This window comes from Falco cherrug, chromosome 14, assembly GCF_023634085.1.
Source record: "Falco cherrug isolate bFalChe1 chromosome 14, bFalChe1.pri, whole genome shotgun sequence".
NCBI classification, from domain to species: domain Eukaryota; kingdom Metazoa; phylum Chordata; class Aves; order Falconiformes; family Falconidae; genus Falco; species Falco cherrug.
The window spans coordinates 17638418-17653753 of NC_073710.1; the positions used below are offsets into that span (position 1 = coordinate 17638418).

The window sequence follows — 15336 nt, forward strand, 5'->3', positions numbered from 1 at the left end:
AATCTGATTATTAATCAGAATTACATACAGTAGATAGAGTCTTTATTAATAACAAGTGTTAAAATGTGTGTAGTATTCATGTAGTAGTACTGCTGCTAATAGTGATAATAACAATCCCTACTTCTTAATGTCCCTCTCTGGGCACTTCTTGAAGTCTACCAACAATTTTTGGTCTGAGCGATGATTGCGTTGGCTCGGGACGTACTGAGTGCCATGGCTGTCTCAAACAGGAGAGCCCCTGTGACCCGCAGACGTGGCACGAGCGAGGAGGATGTGGTACAGGGAGAAGGGAGGTACGGCGAGGAGGGAGGGCGAGCAAGAGCCTGGCCTTTCAGCAGCAGGGAGCTGCGGAATCAGCTCAGGTTCTCAGGCACCCTCATCCCAGGAGCTTGTGCTTGTGATCTAGCCTACGGTTCCCAATCTTTTCCCTGACCTCAGCGTGACTGCCTCTTCTTCCTTGCAACTCATCGTGTATACAGGAGCAGGCAGAAAGGAAAAATGGGGGCTGTCTGTGCTACCGCTGAAGAGCAGCCCTTTGCAAGACTGTGTTAAGGTTCCCCATTGGAAATACTGCTTTAGATCACATAGAAGCAGGGGCGTGTTTTGAAGGACCATGTTGTCCTTCAGTTGCTCTTTAAACCTATGGAAGATATGGGAAGCAGACAACAAAATTCCTATCAAGGTTTTGAATGGCTGAATTTTCTTTTTCATTGTCTAACACGCTTACCAGGCCAACCTGATGTAAGACCAGCCCCTTGGTTTAAAAGAAAGCTGAAAAAGTTCCCGTTGTAGATGAGGATGACACATTGCAGGGGAAAAAAAAAAAAAAAAAAAAAAGAATGAAAAAAAGCACCATGCAGTGGTGGTGTTACACCAGTTTTATCACCGGCGTTGCCTTACCAGTTGTGGCACAAATGAGGGATTGTCAGCACAGACACAAGTTGCCAAGAATACTTAATTCTCTGTCATTTTCTCTTGATACAGACCTGTGCAGTGAAGGAGGGAGAGGGGTGATGGCTGAAACCCAGGAGTACTCTTGGGTCTTAAGAAGTGCAAACTCATCCTCCTATCCTGTGGCTTGATTTTCATGGTTAGCGAAAGGTACAAGTGCTGTACCTCCATTAAAATACATCTCTAAGCAAAATAGGTTCAATAGCATAAATAATTAAATGCTATAAACAAATGACAAGTAAAACAGCCTAATAGCAGAGGATGTAGTGCATTAAAATAGATCAGGTCCGAAGTGATTGAATTATGCTTTGTCAGGAACAAAGGGATATCGTCAATATTGAGGCAAACACTAACCAATCCAGATAGCACAGACTAAATTATCCTGCCAAGGACTCTTCCTCTAAGATTGTGCCTCAAGTAGCATGGGGAAAGTGGAGAAAATAACATTGAGGATACTCCCAAGCTGCTCTCAACGTTTGTCTGTGCCATCTGCAGCATGTCTTGCTGGTAATTGATGCTGATGGACGTTGCTCAAGAGTCTTGTAGTACTGTCTTACATCCGTGAGCTCACATTCCCTGGAAAGGGCTTGCCAAAGGTGCACAACTTTCCACCAGCCCGGGCACGATTCCCCCCGCAGAGGCTCGTTTGCAGAGGTGGCCCTGTGCCACGTAGGTGGCTGCTGCGGTCTCCCCAGGAGTGGAGCAGCTTTGTTGAGGTGAAAGCAGTTTCACCCCTGCTTTTGGTGGAAGAACGTTTTTCCCAAAGCTCCCGGTCGGTCTCCGCTGTGCTGTTGGAGGCTCCCATTGACCTAAGGGCTGGCATCACGTTTGGAGCTTGGTAAAACTGCAGGCTGGCCGTGCGCACCCCGCTTCTCCACCAGGCCAAGCTGCAGGTGTGCTGCGAGAAGGGGGAAGAGGAGACTGGGGGAAAAGAAAGATGGTAAGGTGATGGGTACAATTTATTTTAATTTTTGGCTTAGATTTTATGGAGGTTTAATACGGGGCTTAAGTGAATTCCTTTGTTATGCTGTGAGGAGTGGGTTTTGAATTTTATGGAGGTTTAATATGAGGTTGAAGTTAATTCCTTTGTTACGTATAGTGCTGTGAGGAGTGTTTTTTAACCATTTGCAACGAAGCAAGCTGTGCTTAGGGGTTTTTCTGATCCTGAAGCTGACCGAGGCGATGCGCTGGAGCTGGGAGGTCACGTCGGGGCTGCGCAGCGGAGCAGGGAACGGCACCAGCCGTGGCCTGTGGGGCGCCACCGTGTGGTCACACCGTGCAACAGCGGCTTTGTAACGTGCAGTGACCGAGACGGGCTCTGCGCCGCTGGGCAGCTGGAGCATCCCACCCGCTGGGGCTGGCGCTGCTCATCAGGCACCGTGCTTAGGGTTTGCCTTCTCTTCCTCAAAATATGCAGCGCAGGAGGCGCGACTTGCTTTGCCTCTTGCTGTGTGATGTCTCCCAACATCACAGCAAATGCCACACGTGCCCAGCTGAGGAGCTGAGGATCGTTTTTGATTGATTTATTGGTGCGGTTCTGTATTGATGTGACTAGGCTGATGTGGCAATAGATGTTAACGCGCTTTATGTGTCAGTTTGGCACAATAAAACTCTGCGATGGGAGCCATTACTACAACAAAATTCCCGATAGATCAGTATGGAGAAAAAGGATCCTGATCCCCAGGACATCAACTGTCCGGAGACACCAGTTAAGGGGAGCGTTAGAAACTGAGATCTTCTGTTCATCAGGGCTGCTTTGGTAATTGTCTTGCTGCTAATCTAGTGACAGTGAAGTTGACATTGCCCTTATTTTATGCTCATCAAAACACCACCAAGTGTTATTTGTGTATTTTTGTTCTTTCAGTTCTATACAGTTTATTTTCCCCCCCTCTGGTGAGAAGCAACAATTGCATGATGTGTATTTGTACACATGACGGGTCAGGATTTGCAGAGAGGGGCAGTGCTTCATCGGTTGAAAACCAGAAGAAATTGTAGGTATGCATCTTTTCAGGACTGATGTCGATAAAAATCTTAGAAAACTAAATACAGACTGAAAAAATTAGCCTGAGTTTAGCTTATATGATTCAGTTAGATAATTTGAGAGATAAAGGGGTTGGTACTTGTGGAACAGAAAGGAAGTGTTGGCAAGAGGAAAGGTGATGATATAATTACCTCTAGGAGATACAGAGACATGTTTGTTGGTTGCGGGAGAAGTATGAAAAGCATAATTTCCCGTAAAACCAACCTCTCTGCTGAGTCTGTAATGTTTAGTATCCAATAATTAAGAGTGTTAAGTTCATAAGCTCAGGATCAAGACTTTAAGAGTTCACAGATAAAGTGGTTCTTTTGTAAACAATCATCTCCTTTATTAATTTTCTGTAGGAGCACACAGTGGTGAACAAGTTTGATGTTTTCCCCTATGATTTATACAAAAGCATTTAAAACTGTGTCATAGACCAAAGCCAATACACATTCACTCCATCTTTTTATTTTGATGAAAGGCATTCATTACGGATTCATGATGGCAGGTTTTGCATTCATGCTCTTACAGAATCGGGCTCCACGCAGTGCATGGTGGTCTACCTGAGGCTTCCAGCTGCTGCTGAATGTAGTGAATTTATGGATTATTGGAAAGCTAGGAGCTCTGCTTGGGTGGCACACAACAAGGAAGAACACATCCTTTTGGCAGCACAATTCAGGTAGTGGAGTGGATTGCAGAAAGATACAAATATATTTACTCCAATAGACGTCCTTTGGCCTAAATAACTACAGAACGCCAGAGCTCTCTGCGTAAACCACACAAGAAAAGCACTCAAGTATTATTGTTCCTATTTTAATTTGAATTGGGAAATTCAATAAAGCACTTGAAGTTCATACAAAATCCTAAAAGAACTAGAGATAGCGAGGTCCTGGTCCTCCTCTTTAAGCAAAAGAAATCCATTCTCCAGTTGTACACCATGAAAGAAGGGTTGAATCCAGTCTCAGATGGTTTCTTCAGAAAGTTGTCATTTATCCATACTCACGTGTAACCTTACAAGCTCGACTGATAGACGAGGGCAAAGCTTGAGGAAGAGATCAGATTTGCCAGTTTTTACTATTCCCCAGGTTTCTTAGGGGATTACAGAAATGACTGTTTCATCTTTCATTGATCAAAAGGAAAGAATACAAGCATTTTAAGGGAAAAATTATATCAAAATGCATTACAATGCTCTGGACTAACCTTTCAAGGGAGATCCACAAGGGTCATATATTACATGGCAATGAATGAAGGGCCTATGCCTCTAGTAAAACTGGAAAAATAGGGTGGAAAAACCAGTACCAAATTGAAATCTTTTCATGCATTCCCATCTCCACTTGCCTGCAGTCATTCTGATTTGAAACAAACTTTCTCATTCCCTTTGAAAAAGTACGCAGGGAGTCTGTGAGAGGTCAGGATCAAGCTCCCAGCTCTCTGGGCTCTGAATGTGGTCACAATAAATACTGCATGATACTGTGAATAATGGATAAGTACTGACAGTTTTTAAAGCATTTACACTAGGTTTACTGGAGCCTTTTGTTTATAAACCACTGCCAAGTTAGGACTCTTGTGGAACAGTCAAATTCACTCTTTCCTCTTAGTCATTTTGCTGTTTAACTCCTATGGAAAAGATAGTTTTATCTTAAATATACAGTGGAGTCTCTCTTGGCAGGCTTTTTACCTATGACCTTACGTAGCAAAAATTAGCTCCTAGGATTTTATTTTTTTTTTTAAAACCCAATTACTTTGGCATCCCTTCAGCTAGTAAAAGGCAGCCCTACATTTTAATACATAAGAAAGGTTTCTGTATAACCTGCAGCGTATTTTTGCCCTGTAGGAGGGCTGTGCTTTTGAAAGGAACTTCCAAAGGAGTATGAATTTTGCCTTTGTCATCTTATACAGATTAAACATTCCCCTTAGATCTTAGATCTAAGGTCTTCCTCTTAGATCAACTTACAGATACTTTGCTTGCATGCCTGTTTTGTGCTTAGCTTCTAATCACCATTTTAAAATTGTGGAAAAAAGTTTTAGACCAAAACTTTGCTGTACTATTATATTTTCCTAAAGCACATGTCCGTACAGCTCAACCTTACCCTTAGATGTCACATCAACTTTGAGTGCACATTTGTGGATTCATTAAATATTAAGTCTAATGGAATCAGCTATTTTAGTTTACTTGTTTGCAAAGTGAAAGTTTTCATTCCATTCCTGTGATGTCATTACAGCAGCGTGCCTACTTCATTTTAAAGACAGACATAAGTGGACACATTCTATGTCAAGCTATTACCGATCACACAATTTTCACAAGTATCTACTCTTCTGAAATCACCACAGTCGCTAGGCACAAGATGCCAAATTCCTTATTTACTTGTGACATAGGTAATGTTTACTAGACAAAAAAAATACAGCCTAAACAATCCCCTCTAGAACTTTGACAAACTACCATTGCATGAGCTTTGCATACTAGGAAAGTATATAAATCAGAAGACAAGTACCATACCTTCTGCCTTAAAGGCACAACTGTTTGATTACACAGTAAAATGAAGAAATAAAACAAAGGATTAATAAATTCTGTAAAGAAGTAAAAATCATGCAAAGAGGTAGTTGATACGGCTTCTCCTTTTTTGGTGTCATCTTTGCAACTACAATTAGGAAAAGTATTAGGAGGTGAAGGAGACACTGCTTTTCAGTATCTTGGAAGCAACAGAAAAGTATTTCAGAGAAAGCTGTAGTCCAGGTTATGAGAACAGTCATGTGCCTACTACAGCATTACCATATTAAGGCTGTTGTTACTGAATTTGATTGTCAAATGAATCTTGGGAAGTATATGTTTTAGCAAATAAATTTTGTTTCCCAAAATATTACAGGTAACGTCCTGAAGTTACATAAATCAGACAACAGAATAAAAAAACTTGGCAGGTATACAGATGTTAAACGTTTTTATCACTGCAATTATTTATGACCTTGTATATGTGATCAGAAGTGGTATTTTTCAGGTTGCCAAAGCTGGATATTCTGCACTTCACTGATTGATGACAAACTACACTGAAGTATTTTATATGGATTTATTTCATTATTCCAGCTCAGTCCTCAATGGATTTTATGTATTTCTCATAGGCATCTTCATTCATCAGTTCATCAAGTTCAGCAGGGTTTTCCACAGTCATCTTGATAAGCCAGCCTGTAGTTAGGAAATTAAAATCAGTTGCTAATATCCTACAAGAAAGATTAATTCCTGTTACTGTCTTAGAAAAGCACCCCCAGTAGGCATGCAAGCTCTGCAACACTGGCAGAATCAACAGGCTTTCTTGTGCAGGGAAAATAATGTTTCAGTACTTTAAAAAATAAACAGCCTGCCATAACAAATGGCCTTTGGAGTCAGACCAGTTGTCTAATTTAGTACTGTCTCTGACAGTGGCATTATGGAGACACTGTCTAGGAAGAGTAGAAGAGCCTGACCTCTCAGTGTCATGAGCTGTTACAAGATCAAAAAAAAGAGAAATGCAATCAAGGAAAATATCAGGCACAGTCAATGTCTGAAAAGAACACACTGTAAAACAGCTGTCAGCAAAGACAAGACTACAGTAGTACTTCCATGTTAAATTTTATTGGGCTTGAACTGTAGTCAATATATTCTCTTTAAGCCTCCACACCATTAAACTGGAAGACAACCGCACAGCTATTTGTGATAGCAAGGATCCAGGTGGTATTCATTACTGAAAGATAAAAATGACATCTTACCATCTTGATAACAAGATTTATTGACAAGCCCTGGATTATCTGCAAGGGCAGCGTTAATCTCGGTCACTTCTCCTGAGAGAGGAGAGTAGAGTTCACTAGCAGCTTTCACACTTTCCAAAGCTCCAAACTCATCTGAAACACAGGATATGATTGAATGCTTTTAAGAGGAAAATATAAAGCGTTTTAGTTTGTTTTTTTTTTAGTCAGGCATTCTGGTGATGACCTAGCTGTTCAAGAAGTTTCTTGATGTTGAGCAAGGAAAACTGTCAAAGAAATCGAAGTCGCCAACTTTATGACAAAGATCAGCAGTGTTAAGTTTAATGTTTACTCTCCTCAACTTTTCTGGGGAACTTGTATAATGTTACCTAGATGGCTCCTACAGAAGAGACAGAGATTTCTTACACTTGGCTAATCCTTTGGCTAAAGCCCAATATATATATGATGTGAAACTGTGTTAGAAGGAAACACATCCAGCTCTTGCTGCAAGATACCTAAATATGCTTTTTATCTACAATTCAAACCTTTTTATACATAAATTGGTTACGAAATAGACAGGCATAATTTCAGGACCCCCAGTTTTTCTTCAGAAACACTATCAAGTGTTATGTTTGTGCTCCTTGGAAAACACATAATTATTCAGAAGCACCACGCTGGAATCACCCTGCTGCTCTTCCCTTGTTTCTGATTTGTAGGCACTTATGGAAGTGGTGCCTCGTTAGTCCAGAGCAACTCTAAGCCACAAGCAAACACGACAGAGGCTGAAGGAACACGGAGCTGTCAGAAGAGTAGATAGGCATCAGCACAAGGAATCAGAGAACAACATGTTCTGGGAAAGCTTGGAATTAGACTAAGGGCAGAACGGGTAGAAGAGAGGAAGAACTAAATGGAAATGAAATTCCTTCAGCTAAAACAAAACCACAAGTTTGTTAATTAAAACCCAAAGCAGAAAGGCCTCTTGTCTAACATTCACCATTCAATGGGATGCAATAGATTTGTCCAAAACAGTTAGATACGGACCTATTCCACAAGGGGGATGGGGAAAGAAAAGCCTGCTACTTTATCTCAGTAAATCTACCTTTTTTTTTTTTTTGCAATGTCTGAAGCTAATGACAATCTTTTCTTCATATACTACTAGCAAGACAGCTCTCCATGTAAATACAGGAATAGGCTTTTCCTTTTACCTATTAATGCTCACTCTTCTTAACATGGACCATTCTTAATCATTTGTTATGTAATTTAACAATTTCTACGTTGCTCAGGAGCAAAATCCTATGATTACAGTTGATACCCCAAATTACTGAGTCTGTATATTTACAGAAAAATTAGAGCTTGATATCAATTATGTGTTTCACTCATTTCACGAGTTGCACAATGTAACTGCAGAATTACAAACAAGCTAGCCTAAACACTAGCAAGTCCAAATCAAAGCGCAAATATTTTAAGAACAGAGTGTAGATAAAATTACTACCAAAGTATTTCAAATATTTGATTTTTAAATAAATGTCTCCAGTTTAATAAGCAGGTATTTTCTGCTATCCTGCATGATCTGACAGTGAGTGAAAACTTGAAATTAAAGCAGTCTCTTGTAGAAACTCCTGAATTTATTTTGCATCTAGAAGATTTATCATGGTATTAATGAACATAAAGATTACTTCATAAAAATCAATCTTTGCAAAGGGATGAGGAGAATAATTACTTCATTGGCAATGAAGAGCAGAAACTTACCATGTTTACTCAATTTTGTCCCAACTTCTGGAAGACTACAGTAAACAACATCTCCTAATGCTTCCTTAAAAGAAAAACAAAAGCATCAAAGTATACATTAAAGAAACTACACAGGAGAGGTCTGATACAGTAACTCTAGAATCTGTTAGATAGGTAATGTCGTCTCAGATTTAGTTCTCATTCTTTAAGGACTATGTATTTTTCACTTTTTCTTTTTAAACCTTCAACTTCAAAAGAACTTTTTATTATCATGCCCCAAATGCTAGATTATTGTTTATCTATTACAGTGTTAATAGCCCTCAGGCTGAATTACAAGGTTTATATACAGATTTCTTCAGGCAGAATGAGAAATAACATCTGCTGATCTTATTAGCGTCAACTAGAGTAACAACTGTTTTAAAGGACAAAGTTCCCAGGGAATTGAGGGAATTACCTTTTTGTTACAAAGCAGAGGGGATTGACTTCTAGTGCAATTTGAAAGAAAACAGTGATTCCTCCCCAGAGACATGGACAACTGGCGAGCTATTAGCATACAGTTTGCCCTTACTGACTTAATAAGGGGGTCTGATCACCATAAGAATCAGCTCAACCAGAACCGGCTTCTGCCTCTTCACTAACTCGTGTACCCTGTCTCACAAAAGACTAGGGCTCTTACAGAGTATTAGTGTTATCTACAGAAAACCGAGATTATGGGAAATACCGCTTGTCCTAAAAACATCAGTTTCACTTCACGGATAGCTTCTCACATTAGATTTTCTTAAGTTTCAGGTACAGCAAGTCTCTAACCTCAATTTGCCTGTGACTATTGCAAATCAAGTACTTGCACAAGAACAAAAGACAACAAAAAAGCCAAAGGAATTCCTATCCTAGAGCAAGAAATATATGCCACGTTCTACTTCTATTCACAATTGCTCTTTAGCCAGAGGGGTTGCACCATATTCACGTTCGTGGGAAATTTGGCCTGAAAATTGCATGATATTCTCTTCACATAGCCATGGATTCCTCAGGCCTGTAAGAACTGAAGTAATAAAGAAGGTTTTAACTTCTGCTGAACCACTGAGTTTCTTCTCAAGTTCAGCTCTCCCTAGGCTCAATCTCAAGTGATTAAGAATTTATCAGAACGCTGAAGGAGCATTCACCTCACAAATTAATATGCTAGATCCAAGTCCAAAAATCACGTTCAGCATATAGCATATGCAGTTAGAACAATAAAAACCAGGAACTGTCCAAAGAGCAAGGACAAGAGCAGATATGCATAAATAAATATTGCAGACTTGGGTAAGGGGGGAAGAGATCAATACCTGTGCAAAATTGCTGATTCCTACTGTTCCAATGCCATTTTCAACAGATATCCATTCATGCTTGTCTGTGAATTTACGGGCTACAACAAAACAAACTTGATATTTCAGAAATAAGTGACACGCTGCTCACTTGAATACAACAACACATTTGCAGGCTTAAACTGTGTTTTGTTTTGGTTTACTGAGTTTAGTTTTGTTCGTTTTTCTTGGAAAATGTTAAAGAGCACACACAATTGACAGAAGCGCTTTGTTCAGCTGGTGGGTTCGTGATGTGGTAGATGCTCACTAGGTGTTCTGCTGAGAGCATGACTAGTTCCTGTGCAACCATCCAGAGACTGGTACAGTACAGGAGCAAAAGGAGTAGTTCCATTTCAAACAAAAGTATAAATCTAAAGCAAGTATGTGTACTTTACTCATAGATACGCATTTCTATGATAGCATAGTGGCTTTTCAAGCATCTTTAGTGTTTGCTCCTGACAACCACTTTATTATTTCTGGGAAGGCCAGTGTTAATGACTCTAGAAACAGTATCAGTGTCACAGCACCTCATTCAAAGTACTTAAAGCCATCAGCTGAAGTACAAAAAGTTGCAGCAAAACAGCCGATTCCCTTACCTCCCCCAACATTGCCTGAAGAGTCTATTTCTCCCTTTTTAATGTTGCCACAGATCTATGTAAAATTAAGGCAAATTCCTAAGGCAACTCATACAGGCAACTGTTTCTTAAGAGAACTTGCTCTCCGTTATACTGTAAGAACACCACAGTAGTTATTCTGCATAGTTTTAAAACAAACATATTGAAGACTCTGTTAAAGTCTTTTCACAGCAATCTTACAATTCTCTATATATTTTGGATCTGTAAGAGTCAGGACAACTTGTACTGGCTTTTATTAGAAGCAATTCTTTTTACAAAGTCATACAGAGAAACTTCAAAAGTAATAATTAATAGGCAACGTTTTTCTTGCTAACATTTTACCTGGAGCTTTTCTTACTCTGAGCATTTTCAGCCTGCTTTCTCCGTTTTCTCACTTCCATCGTTTTCCCATAGATACACATCATGCCCCCCCCCCCCTTTTTTTTTTTAATTATTTATTTATAATTTTCACTTTTAGCATCTATCCAATCAGGCAAGGGATGCTCTGGAAGCCAGAGGAGGTAGCTTCTTAAACAGAGCTCCCTGTGTGAGTAGTGCCAGAGTAGCACAGCTGGACCTTCCTACAGCTGGAGCTTCCTTTGGAGTTTAAAATTCTCCTCTCGGGCACTTTTTCTAGGCTGGCCTCCTCATACCTGCTACAGAAACTACACTTCTGCAAATCCTGGTATATTTTCTAAACTTGTGCATGAAGGAAAAACAGAAGTTCTCCCTGTAGACTGCTATAATCTTTCCATTGCAAGCCAGTCGTTTCAGCCGTAGTTGATCCTCTTTATTTATGTCTGAATACATTTAAAAGAGAAGCAAATCTCAGATAAAATGGTTTGTCTCTGAAGATGGCCTAAGTTTTACAGGCCTCAGTAGAGCAATATATGTTTGTGCAAGTACAGTACAAAAAAACTTCTGACTGAAATGCAAATATTAAGTATTTTTCCATGAATTATCACTCAGAAACCCCAGAGAATTTCAGCTAGCATTATTTATACCTACAAAAATCTCTCAGGACACATTCTAATGAACAGAACAAATGAAATGTCTTAAATCATTTGAGGTCAAGCCATTAAACCCATAGAAATTTCACTGGGAATGAGTAATGAACCGTTAAGAACAAAGAATGACACAGAATCTCCAATAGAAGCTGAACACTTGTGACATACACAGAAGCCAACCAGTATGTTTTTATGTAGGACAGTTACATTGTATCAGATTTTTTTATAATGCAAGGTGGAAAAAAAACCAAAAAGACCCCAAACCAGATGGCTTGCATGATCAGTTTGGAACACGGCTGTAAAATGTTCCTAGGGGTTAGAAGAGCACATCGCTTCTTACAGGGCAAAAAAACCAAGTGAAAAATGAAAAATTCTAGCTGTGCAACAAAACCCACTGCAAATAAAGTAAAGGTCAAATTAAAAACAGTTAATGAGTAATCTCTAAATTTGAACTTTGGGCTTATGTGATCAGCCCATTAAATAAATCTTATTAAATGAATACAGAATGTCAAAGCATACCAAATCTCTTCTGTGAGCATACTTTTTCAGAAGAGCAACTGAATTTACTCTAGCTGCATTCATTTCAACGTGACTTGGGTTTCAGCTTGACTAGCACATCGCAAATTCCGACCTTGGTGTAGTTTGGCCTGCCTCTATTAAATATTCCGTATCTGTGTACCTGAAGAGTGAAGGAAAATTCACACCTCCACAGAGGCGTACAACCCTTTTTCCTCTCTGCCTAAAACAAAAGTGTCGTTTATGTTATTCCTTCAAGTTCTGTCTATAGAAGAGCAGTGGGTTCAGTTAAGAGCGAGAAGAGCGAAAAAAGCTTAGCTCTTGACTGACTTAATTTGCAGATAATGCCTAATGAGCGTCATTGCTGTCACCTGCAGCAGAGGCAGTCGAACAGATAGGTCAGGACTGTCTGGAAGGAAATTTACGACCTGTTCTCGGCGGCGGTCATTACTTTTATAGCACGTTCTCCTCCTCTCCTGCCTTTTCAGCGTTTCTGTTGGCTGCAGTACGGCAGATCCCGCTTTGCTGCCTGCTGCGGCTCACCGCCACCGACCGGGAGCTCCCCGGCAGCGGGCACGGCCACAATTAACGGCGCTCGGTGCAAACCACACCGAGCCCGCGCTGCGAGGAGCCGGCGGGGCAGAGCGCAGCCGCGGCGCCCCCAGCCCCCGGTAGCCCGGTAGCCCAGCCCGGCGGAGCTGCCGCTACTCGCGGTTGCCGCTTTTTTTCGCCAGGTTCACGCTGTCCCCGCTCGGCCGCGGCGCGGAGCCCCCGCCTGGGGCTTTGCCGCACGGCCGGGGCTTCCCGCCGGCTCCCGGGGCGGCCTGCGCCTCACGGCGGGCGGGACGGCGCCGGCAGCGGGGCAAGGGGGACCGGCACGGCAGCGCTCACCGCCCCGGCGGGGCTCCAGCCATCTTGCGAGGCTCCTCCGCGCCCCCCGCCGGGACACCCCCGCCCCAGCGCGGCGGAGGGGCTGCAGCACCCCGCGACGCCCGGCCGCGACCCGCCTCAGCGCCTCCGGGCGCCGGTGCCTGGCTGCCCGCGCAGGGCGCTGCCGGACGCGGGAGCGGGGTCCGGGCCGGCGGCAGCCGCCCGCCCGGGATCCCTCAGGCGGCAGCGGCGGCCCCCCTCAGCGCCCGGCCGCTCTCCCGCTGGCCGCCGCCCGCCACAGCCCCGCCGCCCCCCCAGGCGCCACTCACCGGACAGCACCAGCGAGCTGGTGGCCAGCCGGCGGGCCGCGGGCAGCCGCAGCGGCGGTAGCGGCGAGAGGCGCGGCGCCAGGCACGGCCCGACCCGCCGCAGCGCTCGCCACGCCATCTTTGCCGGGGGCGGGCGGCACCGGGGGCGGCCGCTACAGCGCGGGAGGGGCGGCCCCGGGCTCCGGGGAGCCGCTCAGCAGCGGGGGCCGGGCCCGCGCTCGGGGCGGGAGCGGGAAGGCAGGCGGGGCCGGGGCGGCGCCATCTTGGCGGGGCGAGGGATTAGCCAGAGGGTGCAAGGGGCGCTCGGTGTTTATTAAATACGGATGCTGCGTCTACAGGAACGGCACGTGGGGCTCGGCATCGGGGGTTTAGCGCTATTTCTTAGCTAATACTCCCGCACGACACGTCAGCGATCGCTTTTTGAGCGAAGGCCACAGCGCAGTGGTCTAAGTGGAAGCGGGTGGCGCGGCCGTGAACCTTCCACACGACGTGACTTTTGGCCGTGGTTGTCATCCACGCGTTGAGCGGTTATTCCTGTTGGTCACTAGTGACCGGCTTCTCTTCCTTCTTGCATTTAACCCCAAAGAAACTGCAAAGTTTCATCAGCATTAGGTCAACAATCTCCTCTTCTTCTGAGGCCTGGAATAACAGGAGAGGGAAGTTACTGGGGCACCTGGAGCTGGCAGTATGGGCTCTGCTGGAGCCAGAGAAAATCTCTGCTGGAGGTGAAATAAGCCATCTTTTGCCCTAAGCACAGCACGAGTGACTGCCAAAGCAAACCACTGTGCCCGTGGGTTTAGCAAGACCAAAGTCCCAGGTGAACATGGGTGAGCGTGGGCATTACAGAAGTTTTGGCTCTGTCAGTACCCGTGGAAGTCTTGCTACAGGAGTCTGGAGTTCGCCTTCCAGCTACCGTACAGCTAGTGATGTATGCAATGAGCCCCACACCATTTCTAGATGAAGTAAACAAGAAAAACTAAACACATCTTGTTTTCTGTTGGCCATATCCTTTGTTTTGATCTCCCTCGACTTTGAACTATAGAGAAATTTTGGACAGTACTGGAGTACTAAGCTGGCTTTCATATTGTGCTATCAATACCTTGAATGGGTCAGGCACTCAAAGTGACATTTTTAAAAGGAACCGTATAGTCCTCACGGACTGTAGTAGCAGGTTTGGTTCTGATTCCAATGGAGTCGGGCATGAGTCTAAGGCTTTTTTGCTGGATTTTGTATGTGAACAGAAGGCCACAGATCAGATCTTGTACTGACTCGGAACAGGGACTTGTCTGAGCAGGAATGGACAGTGCAAATCTGGAAAATCTGAAGTATGCTTTATGAGTTAATGTTGACTTCTCAAGAACTGAACTGAGTTTACATGAGTTTCATCCAATGGTGGAATACGTGAATCATGAGTAAGAACTGCACAATGAATGCTAAAAACGGCAGGAGAACTTAGAGGAACACACCTGGTAGTGCTTCTGCTCCTCGCTAAAAGCAACCAGAATCACCGAAATGAACAGATTCAGTACCACAAATGTCATGAAAATTATGCAGGATCCAATTAAGAAGGAGCCTAAAATCGGATGGTAGTCCAAGACCTGTAGCATTCATAAGGTAAGACATCATATTTTGATTGTAAAAACAAATGAACAAAAAAAGCATACATACAAGCAGTTAAAACATGATAAGGAGTTTGTCTCGACATGCTTGTGGCTAAAAAATTATGCTATTTGTATTATACAAACATATATAAAAATTTTCTCTTTTACTCACTTTCCTGGGTTGATATGATATAGTACGAAGAAGACAGAATGTTTTTTATATATGCTATATGAATATGGGCAATCTTTGGGTTTTTTTAAGCATTTGCATTTGATGGTAATGGTATGAAAGTTTAATGTGAAAAATGACAAGCCTCGGGATCTGTTTATCCACAGAACAGCTGAAGCTCCATCATGTCTCAGATTTCAAAGTATAGGCAAAATCTCTGTAGGCTTTTATTTTATTTTATTGTACACTTTACAAAGAAGCCCAGTCAGACACTTCACAGACACATATAAACTAAGGGTTGTGTAAAAATCCCAAAACCTAATTTTCATGTATGGTATCATGTAGGAATATATGTTCATGATTAACAACACGAGTGGGATATAGAGGTGGAAACCTTTGTGCCCAATTACTGATCTTCAAAGCTACCCGTACCCTGTTGGATCCATGGTCTAAATACATTCACCAAGGAGGACTTCA

At 42.9% G+C, this 15336-nt stretch overlaps 2 protein-coding genes across 2 annotated transcripts in view; both read right to left on the reverse strand.

Annotated features, from left to right (window-relative positions):
* Positions 1-6019: 6019 nt before the first annotated feature.
* GCSH (glycine cleavage system protein H) lies at positions 6020-13249 on the reverse strand. Its single transcript, XM_055726400.1, has 5 exons — positions 13090-13249; positions 9736-9815; positions 8435-8498; positions 6710-6841; positions 6020-6149 (listed from the first exon to the last, which is right to left on the reverse strand). The coding sequence occupies exons 1-5, from the start codon at positions 13205-13207 to the stop codon at positions 6052-6054; spliced, it is 492 nt and encodes a 163-aa protein (XP_055582375.1). The 5' UTR covers positions 13208-13249; the 3' UTR covers positions 6020-6051.
* Positions 13250-13359: 110 nt separating this feature from the next.
* The window catches only part of PKD1L3 (polycystin 1 like 3, transient receptor potential channel interacting), a 41702-nt gene continuing 39725 nt past the window's right edge, over positions 13360-15336 (reverse strand). Inside the window, 2 exon segments of the mRNA XM_055726945.1 lie at positions 13360-13728; positions 14556-14687. Coding sequence (XP_055582920.1) covers positions 13618-13728; positions 14556-14687 — 243 coding nt within the window. The 3' untranslated portion in view covers positions 13360-13617.